This window comes from Eschrichtius robustus, chromosome 14, assembly GCF_028021215.1.
Source record: "Eschrichtius robustus isolate mEscRob2 chromosome 14, mEscRob2.pri, whole genome shotgun sequence".
Lineage (NCBI taxonomy): Eukaryota > Metazoa > Chordata > Mammalia > Artiodactyla > Eschrichtiidae > Eschrichtius > Eschrichtius robustus.
The window spans coordinates 38,847,741-38,868,628 of NC_090837.1; the positions used below are offsets into that span (position 1 = coordinate 38,847,741).

The 20,888-nt window shown below is 36.3% G+C and overlaps 1 protein-coding gene across 3 annotated transcripts in view; it reads left to right on the plus strand.

Annotated features, from left to right (window-relative positions):
* Positions 1-20,888, plus strand: part of GREB1L (GREB1 like retinoic acid receptor coactivator) — a 122,872-nt gene that overhangs the window by 33,361 nt on the left and 68,623 nt on the right. Inside the window, exon 6 of one of the 3 annotated variants that reach the window (XM_068562955.1) lies at positions 17,712-17,840. The exons of the other annotated variants lie outside the window; for them this stretch is intronic. Coding sequence (XP_068419056.1) covers positions 17,712-17,840 — 129 coding nt within the window. The remainder of the gene's footprint in view (positions 1-17,711; positions 17,841-20,888) is intronic. 3 annotated transcript variants of the gene reach the window in all.

Consider the following 20,888-nt stretch of genomic DNA (forward strand, 5'->3'; position numbering starts at 1 on the left):
ATGTAAGTCAAATATTATGCTGTACACCTTAAACATGTACAATGCTGTATGTCAATTATATCTCCATAAAACTAGAAGAAGAAGAAAAAGTACTTACAGGAATATCCAGCATCCTACAAGATAAAATTAACAATGCCTGACATTCAGTCAAAGATCACTAGGCATGCAGAGGCAGGGAAACACAATTAATATTGAGGAGACTCATTAATCAATCAAACTAACCCAGAACTGACACAGATGTCAGAATTAGCAGAAAAGGACATCAAAACAGTTATAACTATATCTCATATTTTCAAAAAATTAAGTAAACATTGAAAATATTAAAAAGACCCAAAATGAACTTCTCAAGGTGACAACTACGATGCTTGAAATGAAAAATACACTGGATGTGATTAACAACAGCTTAGTCATTAGGGAAGAAAAGATTAATCATTTGAAGACATAGTAATAGAAACTGTCCACTGTGAAACACAGAGAGAAAAAATAAAATAAAAGAAACTGAAAAGAGCATTAGTGAGCTATGGAACAACTACAAGCAGCCTTTTATACTGAAACTGGAGTGCCTGAAGAGTGGGGGTGGGGGAGACAAAAAATATTTGAAGAAATAAAGGACAGAAACTTCCCAAACTTGATGAAACTTATAAACCCACAGATCCAAGGAGTTCAATGAATCCCCAGCACAGAAATATATAGAAAACCACAACAAAGCATGTCATAATAAAATTGCTTAAAGCCAACAATAAAGAGAAAATCTTAAAAACAGCAAGAGAAAAATTTAGTTCCTCTGTTATGTACAGAGGAACTAAAATAAACATGACATTATATTTCTAATGGGAAACAGTATAAATAAGACAGAGGAGCAACATCTTTAAAGTACTGAAAGCTAAGAACTGTCAACCTAGAATTCCATACTCAGCAAAAATATCTTTCAAAAATGAAGGTGAAATAAAGATATTTTCAGACATACAAAATATGAAAGAATTCACCACCAGCAGATTCACACTATAAAAAAAATGCTAAAGGAAGTCACTCATATAGATGGACAATAATACCAGACAGAAGAAAATCTGAATCTTTACAAAGGATTGAAAACCACTGGGAGAGGTAACTACCTGGGTAAATATATACATTTTTTTCTTATTATTTAAATCTAGTTAAAAGATAATTGACTTATACAAATATAATAATATATTATGAGGTTTATAACGTATGGAAAAGTAAAATGCATGATGATAGCAAAAGGCCAGGAGGGGAGATATGGAATATATTGTAAAATTCTTGTACTATATATACATGAAGTTGTATAATGCCACTTGAGGTTAGACTGTGATAAGTTAAGATATATACTATAAACCCTAAGTCAACCACTATAAAACCTAAGAGTTATAGTTAATAAGCCAGATGGAAGATAAAATGGAATCATAAAAATTCTTAATTAACCCAAAAGAAGGCTGAAAAGGGAGACAAAAAATAGATGCAACAAGTTAGAAAATGAATAGCAAGATGAAAGACTCAGATCGAACCACATCAAGAATCACATTAGGGCCTTCCTGGTGGCTCAGTGGTTGAGAATCCACCTGCCAATACAGGGGACACGGGTTCGAGCCCTGGTCTGGGAGGATCCCACATGCCGTGGAGCAACTGGGCCCGTGAGCCACAATTACTGAGCCTGCGCGTCTGGAGCCTGTGCTCCGCAACAAGAGAGGCCGCGACAGTGAGAGGCCCGCGCACCGCGATGAAGAGTGGCCCCCGCTCGCCGCAACTAGAGAGAGCCCACGCACAGAAACGAAGACCCAACACAGCCAAAAAATAAATAAATTAATTAATTAAAAAAAAAAAATCACATTAAATGTAAATGATCTAAACGCCCCCACTCAGAGAATTCCCCAGCAGTCCAGTGGTTAGGACTCCACGCTTCCACTGCTGAGGGCACGGGTTTGATCCCTGGTCAGGGAACTAAGATTCTGCAAGCCGTGTGGTGCAGCCAAATAAAAATAATAATAATAATAATAAATTTTTTAAAATAAAATAACACCCCCACTCAAAGGCAAATATTATCGGATTGGAAAAAAGTAAGACCCGATTCTATGCTGCTTACATGAAATACAATTAAAATAAAAAGACACAAACAGGTAAAAGGTAAAAGTATTTTTTAAATCTACCATGCTAACAGTAGTCAAAAGAAACCTTGAGTGGCTATATTAATATCAGGCAAAATAGATTTTGGGACAAATAATATTACCAAAGATTAAAGAGGTAACCTCATAATGATAAAGGGGTCAATTAATCAAGAGGCCAGAGCAATCCTAAACATTTATGCACCTAACAACAGAGCTTCAAAATACATGAAGCAGGGCTTCCCTGGTGGCGCAGTGGTTGAGAATCTGCCTGCCAATGCAGGGGACACGGGTTCGAGCCCTGGTCTGGGAAGATCCCACATGCCGCGGAGCAACTGGGCCCCTGAGCCACAACTACTGAGCCTGAGCGTCTGGAGCCTCTGCTCCGCAACAAGAGAGGCCGCGATAGTGAGAGGCCCGCGCACCGCGCTGAAGAGTGGCCCCCACTCGCCGCAACTGGAGAAAGCCCTCACACAGAAACGAAGACCCAACACAGCCAAAAATAAACATAATAAATAAATAATAAATATAAAAAATTAAAAAAAAAATACATGAAGCAAAAACTGATAGAATTATTTTAAGAAACACATAAATCCACAGTTATAGCTAGGTATTTCAGTACTTCTCTCTCAACAATTGATAGAACAGGTAAACAGAAAATCAATAAGGATATAGAATATCTGAACAACAGTATCAACCCACTTGACCCAATTGACATCTATGGGACACTTCACGCATCAACAGCAAAATACACATTCTCCTCAAGTTCACGTAGAACATTTACCAAGTCAGAGAAAAAAGACATTTTACATACAGAAGAACAGAAATAATTGTTATCATGGTTATGGGCCATAAAACAAGTCTTAATACACTTGAAAGTATTCAAATAGTACAAAGAATGTTCTTTGCCCAAAGTGAAATTGTACTAGAAATCAATAACAGAAAGATTTCTGGAAAATCTCTAAATATTTGAAAACTAAATAACACACTTATAAATGATCCATCGATCAAAAGGGAAATTAGCAATATTTTGAATGGAATGGAAATGAAAAAAGAACATATCAGAATTTGTGGGATGCCACTAAAGCAGTATTTAGAGGGAAATTTATAGCACTAAACTTGTATTAGAAAAGAAGAAATCTCTTGAGTCAATGAACTCAGCTTCCACTTTAAAAAACTAGGAAAAAGAAGACAAAATTAAAACGAAAGTAAAGAGAAGAAAGGAAATAATAAAGATCAAAGTGGCAATCAGTGAAACAGAAAACAGAAAAACAATGGAAAAATTGATAAAACCAGAAACTACTTCTTTGAGAAAAATCAGTAAAATTGATAAAGCTCTAACCAGACAGAGGAAAAAGAAAGAGAAGACACAAATTACCTATATTGGGAATGAGAGAGGTGACATCACTGTAGATTTGAATGATATTAAAAGGATAATAAGGGAATGTTAGGAACAGTTTTATACCAATAAATTTGACAACTTAGATGAGATGAACAATTTCCTTGAAAGACACAAATTATAAAAGCTTACATGAGAAGAAATACGCATGAATAGCCCAATATCTATTAAATACATTGAAAATGTGGTTAAAATCTTTCCTAAAAAAACAAAACAAAAAAAAACCCTCTAAAATGGGCAGAAGACCTAAATAGACATTTCTCCAAAGAAGATATACAGATTGCCAACAAACACATGAAACAATGCACAGCATCACTAATCATTAGAGAAATGCAAACCAAAACTACAATAAGGTATCACCTCACACCAGTCAGAATGGCCATCATCAAAAAATCTACAAACAATAAATGCTGGAGAGGGTGTGGAGAAAAGGAATCCTCTTGCACTGTTGGTGGGAATGTAAATTGATACAGCCACTATGGAGAACAGTATGGAGGTTCCTTAAAAGACTAAAAATAGAACTACCATATGATCCAGCAATCCCACTACTGGGCATATACCCTGAGAAGACCATAATTCAAAAAGAGTCATGTACCACAATGTTCATTGCAGCTCTATTTACAATAGCCAGGTCATGGAAGCAACCTAAGTGTCCATCAACAGATGAATGGATAAAGAAGATGTGGTGTATATATACAATGGAATATTACTCAGCTGTAAAAAGAAACGAAATTGAATTATTTGTAGTGAGGTGGATGGACCTAGAGTCTGTCATACAGAGTGAAGTAAGTCAGAAAGGGAAAAACAAATACCATATGCTATCACATATATATGGAATCTAAAAGAAAAAAAAAAGGTTCTGAAGAACCTAGGGGCAGGACAGGAATAAAGACACAAATGTAGAGAATGGACTTGAGGACACGGGGAGGGGGAAGGGTAAACTGGGACAAAGTGAGAGAGTGGCATAGATTTCTATGTACTACCAAATGTAAAATAGATAGTTGGTGGGAAGCAGCCGCATAGCACAGGGAGATCAGCTCGGTGCTTTGTGCCCACCTAGAGGGGTGGGATAGGGAGGGTGGGAGGAAGATGCAAGAGGGAGGGGATATGGGGATGTATATGTATAGCTGATTCACTTTGTTATAAAGCAGAAACTAACACACAATTGTAAAGCCATTACACTCCAATAAAGATGTTAAAAAATAAATAAATAAAATAGCTACAAAAACCTTAAAAAAAAAAACCCTCTAGGCCCAGATGGCTTTACTGGTAGATTCCACCTTTAAGGAAGAAATAATACCAGTTCTACACAAACTTCCAAATAATTGAAGAGAATGGACTACTTGCTAACTCATTCTAGCCAGCATTATCTTGATAGCAAAATCAAAGACATTATATGAAAAGTTCAAACCAATATCCTTCATGAAATAAATACAAAATTTAGTAAGAAAATTTTAGCATATTGAACCCAACAATATGCTAAAAGGATAATATATCATGACCAAGTAGAGTTTATCCTAGGAATGCATGATTGGTTTAACATTTGAATACCAATCAATGTAATTTACCATGTTAACAAACTAAACTAAAACCATATGATTATCTCAACAGATGCAGAAAAAAGCATTGACAAAATTCAATATTTATTCCTGATAAAGACTCTTAACAAACTAGGAAAAGAAGGGAACTTCCTCAACCTGATAATGGTCATCTACAAAAAAACCCCACAGCTAACATACTTAGTGATAAAAGACTAAATCCTCTCTCCCTAAGATCAGAACAAGATAGGCATGTCCACTCTTACTACTTCTGTTCAATATTGTACTGCAGGTTCTAGCCAGTGCAGTCAGGCAAGGAAAAAAAAAAAAAAAAAAAAGACATCCAATTTGGAAAGGAAGAAGTAAAACTGTCTTTATTCATAGACAGTAGGTTTTCTATGGAGAAAATGCAATGAAATCTACAAAAATGCTACTAAAACTAAGTGAGTTTAGCAACATTGCAGGATACAAGATCAATATACAAATATCAATTGTACTTCTATATATCAACAATGCATTATCAGAAATTAAGATTTTTAAAATAACTACCATTTATAATAGCATTAAAAACATGAAATATTTAGAGATAAATCTGACAAAGGGTATGAAAGAACTGTGCCCTGAAAACTAGAAAACAATGCTGAAAGTAAAGGAGACCTAAATAAATTGGAGAGACATCTCTTGTTCATGGGTTGGAAGACTAATATTGTTAAGATGTCAGTTTTCTCCAAATTGACCTATAGATTCAACACAATCCAACCCAAAATCTCAGAGGCTTTTTTTTTTCTTTTGTCAGAAGTTGAGAAGCTAATTCTAAAATTCATATGGAAATGCAAATTACTTAAAATAGCCAAAACAACTCTGAAAAAAGAAAGAAAAAGTTGGAAGGCTAACACTACCTGATTTCAAGATTATTATAAAGTGACAGTAATCAAAACAGCATGGTACTGGTGTGAAGATATTCTACAAATAGATCAATGGGACAGAATAGAAAGTCTAGAAACAAACATATGTGTATGTACCTTTAACAAATACAGAAGGCAATGCAGTGAGGAAAGGATAACCTTATCAACAAGTGGTTCTGAAACACTTGGATATAAATATGAAAAAACATGAACTTCAATCCATATCTCATACCACATACAAAATAATTCAAATGGGCCATAGATCTAAATGGAAAACTGAAAACTATAAAACTTCTAAAAGAAAAGGTAGAAAAAAATACTTGTGACCTGGGTTAGGCAAAGATTTCTTATATACAACATGGAAAGCACAAGCCATAAAAGAACAGATTGATATATTGGACTTCATTAAAATTTAAAACTGTTGCTCCTCAGAAGACACTGTTAAGAGAAAGAAAAGCCAAGCCTCAGCCTGGGTGAAACTCTCTGCAAAGCATATATAGGAATCATATCCAGAAAAAGACTTTTAAAAACTCAATGATAGGGACTTCCCTGGTGGCGCAGTGGTTGGGAGTCCGCCTGCCAATGCAGGGGACATGGGTTCGAGCCCTGGTCCGGGAGAATCCCACATGCCGTGGAGCCACTAAGCCCATGCACCACCACAACTACTGAGCCTGCGCTCTAGAGCCCGTGAGCCACAACTACTGAAGCCTGCATGCCACAACTACTGAAGCCCAAGTGCCTAGAGGCTAAGCCGCCACAATGAGAGGCTGACGCGCCGCATGAAGAGTGCGCCTGCTCGCTGCAGCTGGAGAGGGCCCGTGCACAACAATGAAGACCCAACGCAGCCAAAAATAAATAAGTAAAATAAATAAATGTATTCTTTATTTAAAATAAATAAATGTATTCTGGGATTGACATGTATACACTGATGTGTATAAAATTGGTGACTGATAAGAACCTGCAGTACAAACAAACAAAAAACAACTAATACTAAACTTTCTTTGGGTTATTTGTATGGAAATATGTTAATATAAATGTTTCAGACATTACATGAAATTTCTAAAAATCTTATATGTTCTGGTATAATGTTATAAGTCATAATTCTAGTTATTACTTTAAAATGTATATCTCAGAAATAACTAAAAAAAAAGACAATAAAATGAAATCTTAGTAAAAAAGTTAAAACAAATATTTGTGGTGGGAGGGTTAAAAGAAAATCTCAGGAACAAAATTTGTAACTTGACAGAAATGCATATACACAGAATGCAATGTCATTTCCTCTGTCATTTTTCAGTGTAAGTACTATAATAAAAAGTATACTGTGTCGATGATGAAAAAAAAAAAACCTCAATGATAAGAAAATAACCTAATTTTTAAAATGGGCAAAAGATATATGATGGCAATTAAACACATGAAAAGATGCTTAACACCATTAGTCATTGGGAAAATACAAATTAAAACAACAATGAGATTTCCCACGTACTTAGAATGGCTAAAATTAAAAGACTGACTATACCAAGTGTTGGTGTGGGTGTGGAGGAATTGGAACTCTTGTACGCTGCTGAGAATGTAAAATAGTAAAACCACTTTGGGAAACAGTTTGACAGTTTCTTAAAAAGTTAAACATACACCTACCAGATAGTCTAGCCATTCCATCCCTAGATATTTACCCAAGAGAAAAGGAGTATATGCAACAAACATTTGTGCACAAATGTTCATAGCAGCTTTATTTGTAATAGCCAAAAACTGGAAACAACCCAAATGTCCATCCAGGTGAATGTTTATCCAGGTGAACAGATAAATAAATTGTTATATACAACTCAATAAATAGGAATGAGCTATTGATATTCATAACAATATGGATGGATTTCAAAATAATTAAGGCAATAATTCACTCAAAAGAAGCCAGACAAAAGAAAAAAGAATATCATTCTATTTGTATAAAACTCTAGGAAATGCAAACTAATCTAAAGCAGCTCAGGGAATTCCCTGGCAGTCCAGTGGTTAGGACTCCACGCTTCCACTGCTGGGAGCCGGTGTTCAATCCCTGGTCGGGGAACTAAGATCCCACAAGCCGTATGGCCAAATAAATAAATAAATAAAGCAGATCAGTGATTGTTTAGAGCAAGGGAAACATAGGAAAGAGGGATGACAAGGAGATTTAGAGGTGATGAATGTGTTCATGTTTTGACCGTGGTGATGGTTTCACAAGTATATACATATGTCAAAACTTATCAGATTGCATACCTTAAGTATGTGCAATTTATTGTCAATTATGCCTCAATAAAGCTGTTTAAAAAATGAATAGTTCAAAATGGATTAAAGACCTAAGTGTAAGGCCAGACACTATCAAACTCTTAGAGGAAAACATAGGCAGAACACTCTATGACATACATCACAGCAAGATTCTTTTTGACCCAGCTCCCAGAGAAATGGAAATAAGAACACAAATAAACAAATGGGACCTAATGAAACTTAAAAGCTTTTGCACATCAAAGGAAACCATAAACAAGACCGAAAGACAACCATCAGAATAGGAGAAAATATTTGCAAATGAAGCAACTGACAAAGGATTAATCTCCAAGATTTACAAGCAGCTCATGCAGCTCAATAACAAAAAAACGAACAACCCAATCCAAAAATGGGCAGAAGACCTAAATAGACATTTCTCCAAAGAAGATATACAGATTGCCAACAGACACATGAAAGAATGCTCAACATCATTAATCATTAGAGAAATGCAAATCAAAACTACAATGAGATATCATCTCACACCAGTCAGAATGGCCATCATCAAAAAATCTAGAAACAATAAATGCTGGAGAGGGTGTGGAGGAAAGGGAACACTCTTGCACTGTTGGTGGGAATGTAAATTGATACAGCCACTATGGAGAACAGTATGGAGGTTCCTTAAAAAACTACAAATAGAACTACCATATGACCCAGCAATCCCACTACTGGGCATATACCCTGAGAAAACCATAGTTCAAAAAGAGTCATGTACCAAAATGTTCATTGCAGCTCTATTTACAATAGCCAGGACATGGAAGCAACCTAAATGTCCATCGACAGATGAATGGATAAAGAAGATGTGGCACATATATACAATGGAATATTACTCAGCCATAAAAAGAAATGAAATGGAGGTATTTGTAATGAGGTGGATGGAGTTAGAGTCTGTCATACAGAGTGAAGTAAGTCAGAAAGAGAAAAACAAATACAGTATGCTAACACATATATACGGAATCTAAGGAAAAAAAAAAAAAGGCCATGAAGAACCTAGTGGCCAGACGGGAATAAAGACACAGACCTAATAGAGAATGGACTTGAGGATATGGGGAGGGGGTGGGGTGAGATGTGACAGGGTGAGAGAGTGTCATGGACATATATACACTACCAAATGTAAAATAGATAACTAGTGGGAAGCAGCCGCATAGCACAGGGAGATCAGCTCGGTGCTTTGTGACCACCTAGAGGTGTGGGATGGGGAGGGTGGGAGGGAGGGAGATGCAAGAGGGAAGATATATGGGAACGTATATATATGTATAACTGATTATCTTTTTTATAAAGCAGAAACTAATACACCATTGTAAAGCAATTATACTCCAATAAAGATGTTAAAAAAAAAATGAATAGTGTAAGAACAGGTTAGGAAGCTATCTGATTTAACATTAATTATAGGGGTAATTGTGTTTTAATTATAATGTTTTAATTAAATACTACTATTTGAGTCAAAAGTAAAATATGGCTGACAAATAAATGATGCAGCCTCAGCATGCATTAATAGAAATATTGTGGCTTATTAGAAGGACATTAATTGCAGTCTGAATGTGAAAATAGGTCCAGAGTACTTTACTCAGGAAAGAAGCAAATTATGTAGGCTAAGTTTAATACAGGTGCCAAGGGCAAAAAGAGAGCTTGTAAAGATTTAAGCTCTCAAGCATCTGGAAAACACTTAAGATTTAGCAAGACAAATATTTATTGAATATCTGCTGTGTTCTAGGCACTTGCTAAATATGTTAATCGCTACCGTGAGGTAGGTTTTAGGACCATTTTGCAGATTATGAATCAGAATCTCAGAAAAGGTTAATATTTGGTTTTTTTAAAAAAGAGTTATTAAGTGAGAAAACCAGAATTCAGATTCTTTCAACTTGCTACTTAAATGGCTCCCTTTTTAAAAACATTTATTTATTTTGCTTTATTTTTGGCTGTGTTGGGTCTTCGTTGCTGCGAGTGGGCTTTCTCTAGCTGCGGCGAGAGGGGGCTACTCTTCGTTGCGGTGCGTGGGCTTCTCATTGCGGTGGCTTCTCTTTGTTGTGGAGCACGGGCTCTAGGCGTGCAGTCTTCAGTAGTTGCAGCACGCGGGCTCAGTAGTTGTGGCTCGTGGGCTCTAGAGCGCAGGCTCAGTAATTGTGGCACACAGGCCTAGTTGCTCCACGGCATGTGGGATCTTCCCGGACCAGGGCTCGAATTCGTGTCCCCTGCATTGGCAGGCGGATTCTTAACCACTGCGCCACCAGGGAGGTCCACATTGCTCCCTTTTTTAGAAAGTTATTCCCCCCCAGTGATTTTGCACTAACAGAGAATTATTCAACTATTGCATAAAGAGGATAAGTCGTTTTGGCTTCTTTTTTTCCACTCTATTTCTTTAACTATGATGTGGCAGACATTGTGCCAGGAGCTGGGAATGCCCTCAAGGAGCTCATGAAAAATAGGAAATTACAGACTCCTACAACATAGAGCATAGAGCTGTGACTTGCTCAAGGAATTTTCCAAGTTTGCAAATCCTCCAGTGCTTACAAGTTCACTAGTAGAGATAATCAGACCTTGGTGAGATACAGATGCTGGGCAATCAGCTGCTTACTCACTATCTAAGCACCAGATTCTGCACAACAGCCTACAGTTCAAATTCATGTCTGAGCAAGATCACAGGCTATTGCATTTTGGACATTGGGGCTGCTCCCAAATAATCAAAAGCACTAGTGTTAAATGCTGAATATGACAATGTCACCATACCTGATAAATTCAAGAATAGAAGCATGCGCAAGGTGGTAAAGATTAGGGAATAACATGAAAGGATTTACATTTTGGAAAGTTAACTCTGACCTTATCTAATGCCTAACTGTGCTTTCTGACTACATGCTTACAGCATATGGCCTTTTGTGACTGGCTTCTTTCACTTGACATAATGTTTTCAAGGTTCATCCATGTTGTAGCATGTATCAGTACTTCATTCCTTTTTGCTGCTGAAATATCCCATTTTATGGATATACCATATTTTATTTTTCCATTTATTTGTTGATGGACATTTAAGTTGTTCCTACTTTGGGGCTATTATGAATAATGCTGCTATGAACATTTGGGTACAGATTTTTGTATGGGCATGTGTTTTCACTTCCCTCTCATTTTATAACTAGGAGTGGAATTGCTGAGTCATATGGTAACTCTGTGTCTATCCATTTGAGGAATTATTTTCCAAAGTGGCTGCACCATTTTACATTCCTACCAGTAATGTGTGAGGGTTCCAATTTCTCCGTATCCTGGTCAACACTTGTTATTGTCTGTCTTGTTTTGTTTTAGCCATCCTAGTGGATGTAAAGTAGTATCTCATTGTGGTTTTGATTTGTGTTTCTCCAGTGGCTAATGATGTTGAGCATGTTTTCATGTGCTAATTGGCTATCTGTACATCTTCTTTGGAGAAGTGTCTATTACAAATCATTTGCCCATTTTTCAGTTGGGTTATTTGTCTCTCTATTACTGAGTTGTAAGAGTTCTTTATACATTCTGGATACAAGTCCTTTACCAGATATATGAGTTACAAATATTTCTCCCACTCTATGAGTTGTCTCTTTACTCTCTTGATGGTGTCCTTTGAAGCACAAATTTTTTTTTATCATGATGAAGTCCAATTCATCTATTTTTTTTCTCTTTTGTTGCTTGTACTTTTGGTGTCACATCTAAGAAACCATTGCCAAATCCAAGGCCATGAAGATTTACTGCTATGTTTTCTTCTAAGAGTGTTATAGTTTTAACTCTTACATTTAGATCTATAATCCATTTTGGGTTAATTTCTGTATATGGTGTGAGGAAGAGGTCCAACTTCATTCTTATGCATGTGGATATCCAGTTTTCCCATAACATTTGTTGAAAAGACTATTTTTTAATACATTGAATTTTCTTGGCACTCACTCATTTCAAAATTCATTTGCCCATTAAATGTAAGGTTTTATTTCTGGATTCTCAATGCTATTCCGATGATCTGTACATCTTTCATTATGCCAGTGCTGCACTGATTGATAATTGTAGGTTTGTATGAAGTTCTGAAATAGGTAAGTATGAATCCTCTAGCTTTGCTTTTCTTTTTTGAGATTATTTTGGCTATTCTGGGCCCCTTGCATTTCCATATGAATTTTAAAATTAACTTGTCAATTTCTACAAAGAAAGCAGCTTGAATTTTGGTATGGCTTGCTGAATCTATTGAATCTGTAGAACAATTTGAGGAGTATTGCCGTATTAACAATGTTAAGTCTTCCAACCCATGAGCATGGAATGTCTTTCCATTTATTTAGGTCTTTAAAAATTTCTTCTAACAATGTTTTATAGCTTTCACAGTATAAGTTTTACACTTCTCTTACTAAATTTATTCCTAAGTAGTTATTTTTTCTGATGCTATTGTAAATGGAACTTTTATCTTAATTTTATTTTTGTGTTGTTCATCGCAAGTGCATAGAAATACAATTGACTTTTGTATATTGACCTTGTATCCTGCAACTTTGGTGAACTCATGTATTAGCTTTAGTAGTTTTATAGTGTATTCCTTAGTATTTCCTTTTTGTCCATTTTATCTGAGTCATCTAATTTGACGTCTTTATGAGTTAAGTAGGGCTGCCATAACAAAATAGCACAGACTGAGTGGCTTAAACAACAAAAATTTATTTTCTCACAGTTCTGGAAGTTGCAAGTCCAAGATGAAGGTGCAGTAGGGTGTTTTATTTTTGTGAGGCCTCTTTCCTTGGCTTGCAGATAACCAGCTGCCTTCTTGCTATATCCTCACATGGCCTTTCCTCTGTGCATGCACATCCCTGTTGTCTCTTCCTCTTTTTTAAAGGACACCAGTCATATTAGATTAGAACTCTACCCTTATGGCCTCATTTAACCTTAATTACTTCTTTAAGGACTCTATATACTGTCATATTCTAAGGTACTAGAGATTAGGGCTTCAACATATGATTTGTGGGGATGGGGCACAATTCAGTCCATAACAAAGGCATACAATTGTTCATAGTATTCCTCTATAATTCTTTTTATTTCTGTAAGTTTGCTAGCAATGCCCTCTTTTTCACTCTTGATTTTAGTAATTTGCATCTTTTCTCTTTATTTCTTGGTCAGTCTGGCTAAAGTTTTGTCAATTTTGTTCATCTACTCAAAGAACAAACTTTTGGTTTTGCTGATTTTCACTATTGTTTCTCTATTCCCTACTTCATTCATTTCTGCTCTAGTCTTTATTATTTCCTTTCTTCTGCTTATTTTGGGTTTAGTTTACTTTTCTTACTTTTTTTACTTGAGATTTTCTTCCTTTTCATTTATTTATTTTTTTAATTTTTATTTTATGTTGGAGTATAGTTGATTTACAATGTTGTGGTAGTTTCAGATGTACAACAAAGTGATTCAGTTATACATATATCTATTCTTTTTCAGATTCTTTTCCCATTTAAGTTGTTACAGAATACTGAGTAGAGTTCCCTGTGCTATAGAGTAGGTCCTTGTTGATTATTTATTTTATATTTAGTAGTGTGCATATGTTAATCCCAAACCCCTAATTTATCCCTCCCCCCATACCTTTCCCTTTGGTAACCATAAATTGTTTTCTAAGTCTGTGAGTCTGTTTCTGTTTTGTAAATAATTTCATTTGTATCATTTTTTTAGATTCCACATACAAGTGATATCATATGATACTTGTTTTTCTCTGACTTACTTCACTTACTATGATAATGTCTAGGTCCATCCATGTTGCTGCAAATGGCATTATTTCATTCTTTTTTATGGCTGAGTAATATTCCATTGTATATATGTACAACATCTTCTTTATCCAGTCATCTGTCAATGGACATTTAGGTTGCTTCCATGTCTTGGCTATTGTAAATAGTGCTGCAATGAATATTGGGTACATGTATCTTTTCAAATTATGGTTTTCCCCAGATATATGTCCAGGAGTGGGATTGCTGGATCATATGGTAACTCTATTTTTAGTTTTTTAAGGAACCTCCATACTGTTCTCCATAGTGGCTGTACCAACTTACATTCCCACCAACAGTGTGGGAGGGTTCCCTTTTCTCCACACCCTCTCCAGCATTTATTGTTTGTAGACATTTTTATGATGGCCATTCTGACTGGTGTGAGGTGATACCTCATGGTAGTTTTGATTTGCATTTCTCTAATAATTAGCGATATTGAGCATCTTTTCATGTGCTTTTTGGCCATCTGTATGTCTTTTTTGGAGAAATATCTATTTAGATCTTCTGTCCTTTCTTCCTTTTTTTTTTTTTTTTGGCCATGCTGCACAGCTTGTGGGATCTTAGTTCCCCAACCAGGGATTGAACAGGGACCCATGGCAGTGAAAGTGCTGAGTCCTAACCACTGACTGGACCACAAGGGAAGTCCCCCTTTTTAATATAGGCATTTACAGCCATAAATATTCCTCTAAACACTTTTTAAACAGTATCTCATAAGTTTTCAATTGTCGTGTTTTTATTTTCATTTGTCTTAAAGTGATATCTAATTCCCCTTGTGATTTCTTTGATCTATTGGTTATTTAGTAATGCATTGTTTAATTGCCACAAATTTGTGAATTTCTCAAATTTCCTTCTGTTATTGATTGCTCATTTGATTCCACTGAGGTTAGAGAATGTATTTTGTATGATTTTAATTCTTTTAAGTTTATTGAGGCTTGTTTTATCACCTAACATATTGTCTTTCCTGGAGAATGTTCCCTGTGCACTAGAAAAGAATGTATATTCTGCTTTTGTTCAGGGAATGTTCTGTTGATATCAGTTATGTCTAATTGGTTTATAGTGCTGCTCACGTCTTCTATTTCCTTCTTGACTGTCTCCCTAGTTATTCTATCCATTATTGAAAGTGGGGTACTGAAGTCTCAAACTGTTATCATCAAATTGCCTATTTCTCTCTTCAGTTTTGTCAGGATTTGCTCCATGAATTTGGGGCTCTGTTGTTTATATGTTTATATTTTTATAATTGTTATGTCTTCCTGGTGGATTGATACTTTTATCATTATAAAATGTCATTTTTCTTCTCTAGTAATAATATTTTCTTAAAGTCTATTTTTTCTGGTATTAGTATGGTCACTCCAGCTCTCTTCTAGCTACTGTTTGCATATATAGTGTGTTTTGTCATGCAGAATTTTTTAAGTTTTATGTAGCTGAATATATAGATTTTTTATGGCTTCTGCATTTTGAACAATAGTTTGGCCTTTTCCATTTCAAGGTGATAATTGACTCTCCCATGTTTTCTCCTATTATTTCTGTATCATCAGTTTTTAAGTTTCTACTTTTGGTCCATTTGATTTTGTTTGGTACTTGGTGTAAGTTGTAGATCCAACTTAATTTTTTTCTTATATATCCAATTGCCACAGCACAGTTTATTGAATGGTTCATCTTCATTGCTGCTTTGAGCTGCTACCTTTATCTTATACTAAATTCTTATGTGTATTTGCATCTGCTTCTTACTGTCTTTTTTCTTCCATTGTTCTGTTTGTCTACTAATGCACTAGGACCACAGTATTTTATAGACTGTGGTTTTATGTCTTATTATATCATCACGTTAGCCTCTTGTCGTTTCTCTTATTTTTCAGAATGTTTCTTGCTATTCTTGTGTGCTTATTTTTTTCATATCAACATTACATCAATTTGCTTACTTGAACAATTTGCTTACTTACTAATAATTCTAATAGTAATTCTAATAATATCTAAACCTGTTGGTATTTTCCTAGGATCATATTAAATTTATGAATTAACTTAGATTGATTGGCATTTTTTTGACATTGAATATTTCTGATCTGAAACATGGTTGTCTTAACGTTTGTTCAGGCCTATTTTCAAGGTCTTCAGAAAAAATTTTTAATTTTTAAAAATCTTTAATATGAAAAGTTAAAAATAGAGAGAATAATATCACGGACCATCACTGTGGACCTATTACCCAGCTTAAATAATTATGAACACATGGCCATATTTTCAGTATTACTGCCTCTCTCCCTCCCTCCCTCAATGTTTTACAACAAATCCCAGACATTATATAAGAAATATGATAAATTTTTCTTCATATAGTTGTGTACATTTCTTATTAAGCTTATTCCTAGGCCTTTTATCTAACTCTTGTTCGTTGCTTTTATATAGGAAGATTTATTTCTGTGCATTGATTTTGTACCCTTTTGTTATTATTTAAATATTTGTTTGTGCTAATTTGAATTCATTGACTCGAAAAGGTTACCACCCTTTATAATTTGCTAACCAGATTTCACCTGTATGCTCACCTGGACTGTTAGAAATATGCTAAAATTCTAGTGTAGTAAGCTACTAGTCTTGCACCAAACAACATATTTGTGGCCTGAAACGTAATAACCAACCTGTGTAGTGACATGTCAAATTTACCTGGGATTCCTGTCGTGTAAGTTTCTCTGTTAATACCTGAAAAACTCAGGTTGTCTTCAGTTTCCTGTCACTTTATAATGTTTTTATGTGCAGTTGCTGGCCTCTATTCTTCCTGTAGACCTTAAAATCGCTCCTTGATGTAAGTCAGTCCCTCAGAGAGGCACATAACTCTTCTGAGCCAGTAGGGAACCATTTCAGTCTTTTGAGTTCTTATGATAAGCGCTGATCAGATGTATCAGGAATCACACTGTGGCATGAGCACTAATATTTTAGATCATTTCTAATGTAGCACCATCAGTATCCTGCTCTTTAGAACACTTTGTTTTTCAACCTCTCAGAGTTTTAACAGTCCCTTTGACACTTTCCTGTGTTACCTGATTAAGCTGTTCTGCTGGTGTAGAGTCAGGGATTTGGGGTCTATTATATTCATTTCGGAAAACTCTAGTTGGCTGGAGTCTTTATCTCTCCCATAACCTGCCTCTGAAATGGCATATGGTTTTTCTGCCAAATAAGAATTTTCTTTTGGATGTCTCTGGTATTACATAGGGAAAAATTCTAGTTCATTCCAAATATTAAAGCAACTTTTCTTCAGAGAAAAGTTCTTTCCCCTACATTACAATGACTTAGCTTACACGACACTTTTCAAATGACAAACTTATCTGGATAGAGATAAATATATCTCATTAAAATATGGCTTTGAGGGAAACTATGGAGACAGTTTTAATATGGCACATGATGATATCCTTGATGCCACATCATATGACTTTGACCAAGTTAAATGGCTACCATTATTTAAGGTAATAGTACCAGCCTCATTGAGTTCATATAGGAATTAGGTGAATTGATATATTTAAAGTGCTTAAACTTAAAACTAGCACCTAGCACATAGTACCCACTAGTGAGTGTTTGTTAAATACATAAAAAAGAAAATAAAACCTATGTACAGAGAAATGGACTTTCTTAAAATAGATCAAGGGAAAAACTGAAATTCTATAGTCTACTATAGTCTCTCTCAGCTCACTCTTGTTGAATTAACTTCCTTCCTGCATATATAGTTTCTAATTTGAACAACCTCTTTCATTTTAAAGATTCGCCAGTTCTCAGTCCAGCTAATTCTGCAATCAATTTAAGTGGAGCTCAGGACCTGACCCGGAATAAGAATGTTGTGAAGCCACTGGCTTTGTCTTTGCAGGTTGTAGGGAAGACTTTTGCTGCAGGTGATGTTTTCCTCACTTATATATATATTTTTAATTTATTTATTTTTAATTTATTTTTGGCTGTGTTGGGTCTTTGTTGCTGCACACAGGCTTTCTCTAGTTGCGGTGAGCGGGGGCTACTCTTTGTTGCGGTGCACAGGCTTCTCATTGCGGTGGCTTCTCTCGTTGCAGAGCACGGGCTCTAGGCACACGGGCTTCAGTAGTTGTGGCACGTGGGCTCAGTAGTTGTGGCACACAGGCTTAGTTGCTCCACGGCATGTGGGATCTTCCTGGACCAGGGCTCGAACCCGTGTCCCCTGCATTGGCAGGCAGATTCCTAACCACCATGTCACCAGGGAAGCCCTCCTCACTTATATTTATTTGGTAAATACCTAGTCCATAAGAGACTTGTGTGAAATTTAATTGACAGTTTGGTAGAAGAAAACAGAAGCTCCTTCTTCGCCAGTTGAAGGCAAAAGTGGGGCTGTCTACAATAACGCATTTTTATACAAAGCTTTGTGTTTTCTATGTTACATCCAGAAGAGTCAGTGAATGACATTTGGCACACAGGGGAGACAAAGCAGGTTGATTCTGTTCAATGAAAATTTCTTGGATACCTGCTATAATGAGGAACTGGGGATAGATCCTAAGATAAATAAGGCTCAATCCCTGTCCTCTAATGTACTTGTAATCTTGCAGAGGAGATCAACCCAAAAGAAGATATTTTCAGTGTACTGCAATAAATACATAATATCCTAGGGGAGCACAGAGGAGGGGGGGTTAGTCCAGCATTTTAGGGAGTAATCGAGAACGAGTTCTTGGGGACTTCCCTGGTGGTCCAGTGGTTAAGATGCTGTGCTTCCAATGCAGGGGGCGTGGGTTCAAACCCTGGTCAGGGAATAGGGGAAAGGCATTTCAAATTCAGGGAAAAGCAGGAGCAAAGCTTGAAAGGAAAAGGAAAGGAAAGAAGCAGCATGACATGTGCAGGAACTTCCAGCAGTTTGGACTGGTTGGAAACATACAATGTAAAACTCAGGGAGTAGCAGGAGGTGAGCAAGAGGCAGAAAAGGGAAAGGTCATAGGAGGTCAGGATAAGAAGTATGGATTTCACTCTATAACTTATGGCACAGGGGAGTGACATGGTCTTATTTTAACTTAAGCTAGATCATTTTGGCAGCAAAAAGAAAACTTTGGGGATACAAGTTGCAGGTCATTCAGTAGTCTGGGTGAGAAATGATGAGGTCCTTGACCAGGGTGAGAATAGGTTGGAGAGGAGGAGACAGATTGGAGAACTACTCAGGATGTAAAATGAGCAGACTTGACTGATTAATGGGAGCGTAAAGCAGAAGAGGTCTCAGTTGACGTCCATCTTTCTGGGCTAATGGTTAGTACCGTTGCTTGAGATAGGGAATACAGCAAGGGGAGCAGGTTCCCCAGGAGGAGATTGTGAGTTCAGTTTTGGACGTGATGAGTTTGAAATACCCATGAAGCATCCAAGTGGAGCTACTCAACGGTAATTTAGTTTATCGTAGGGGGAAAGTAGGACTAATGGTATAAAGTTGAGCCACCAGCATATGGTTAAAATCACCACGTAAATAGTGTCAGCCAAGGAGAAATGTCGGGTAAGGCAAGCTATGAGTTAAAGGCAGACCCGTAGAAAATTTCAGTGTTTAAGAAAAAAAAAATGGTCCGAGAGGTAGAAGAAAAATAAAGAGAAAGAGAACCTATCATTCTTGGAAACTTTCCAGTAGTTAGGTATCATAATTTATCCAGACCACTTTTGTTCTTACTCTGGTCCAACAATTCTTGCGGAATCTGCCTTCCGTTTAGATTACAGACTGGAACAAACTGAATCCAAGTTTTTACAGCATAGAAGAAAAATTAATGAATTTATGGATCTTGGCGGTAATCATCATGATTGCTAAAACCATCAGATGAGAGGCCGATGAACAACTTTGTAACTTGAAGATTAGGCTGACAACTCTTAAACCCACTGATGAATCTTAACATCACAAGAAAAGAGAAAACTGGTCATTATGTGCCTCATAATGGAAGTATACAACAGGACTTATGAGATACTCTTGCCAAAAAAAATCACACTTGAATCTGAGCAAACATCTATATCTAATGATTAGTTTAGGAATTAGAGGAGACATCAAATGACACCATGGATATCCAATCAGCAAAATACAGGAAATGAGAAATTCTGCCAGGTTTTCAGCAAATTAATTGTTAGAAAGAAAAAGAAGAAGGAGAATTCTATAGATTAAAAGAGGTTTAAGGGACATAGCAACTAAATTCAGTGTGTGGATATTTTTTGAACCCCAGTTTGAACAAGAAATGTAAAAAGCCATTTCTGAGCTGACTGGGAGAAATTTGAATACTGATGGGATATTAAGAAATTATTGATCATTGTTAATTTTAAGTATAGAAAAGATCACGGTTATGTTTTGTAAGAGTCCTTTTCTTTTAGAAACACATACAAAAGTATTTATGGATGAAATGATATGACAAATGAGTTTGCTTCAGAATAATCCAGAGCCCATATGTGTGTATGTGGGTGGCGGGAAAAGATAGGGAGTATAAATAAAGCAGGATTGGCCACATGTTGATAAATGTTGAAGCTGGGTGATGGGTACATAGTTTATATACCCTTCTCTCTGCTTTTATATATGTTTGAAAATTTCCATGATAAAAGGTAAAAAAAAAAAAAAAAAAAAAAAAAAGAGGGGCTTCCCTGGTGGCGCTAGTGGTTGAGAATCTGCCTGCCAATGCAGGGGACACGGGTTCGAGCCCTGGTCTGGGAGGATCCCACATGCCGCGGAGCAACTGGGCCCATGAGCCACAATTACTGAGCCTGCGCATCTGGAGCCTGTGCTCCGCAACAAAGAGAGGCCGCGATAGTGAAAGAGAGGCCGCGATAGTGAGAGGCCCGCGCACCGTGATGAAGAGTGGCCCCCGCTTGCCACAACTAGAGAAAGCCCTCTCATAGAAACGAAGACCCAACACAGCCATAAAATAAAAAATAAATTAATTAATTAATTAAAAAAAAAAAAAGTTTTCTCTTCT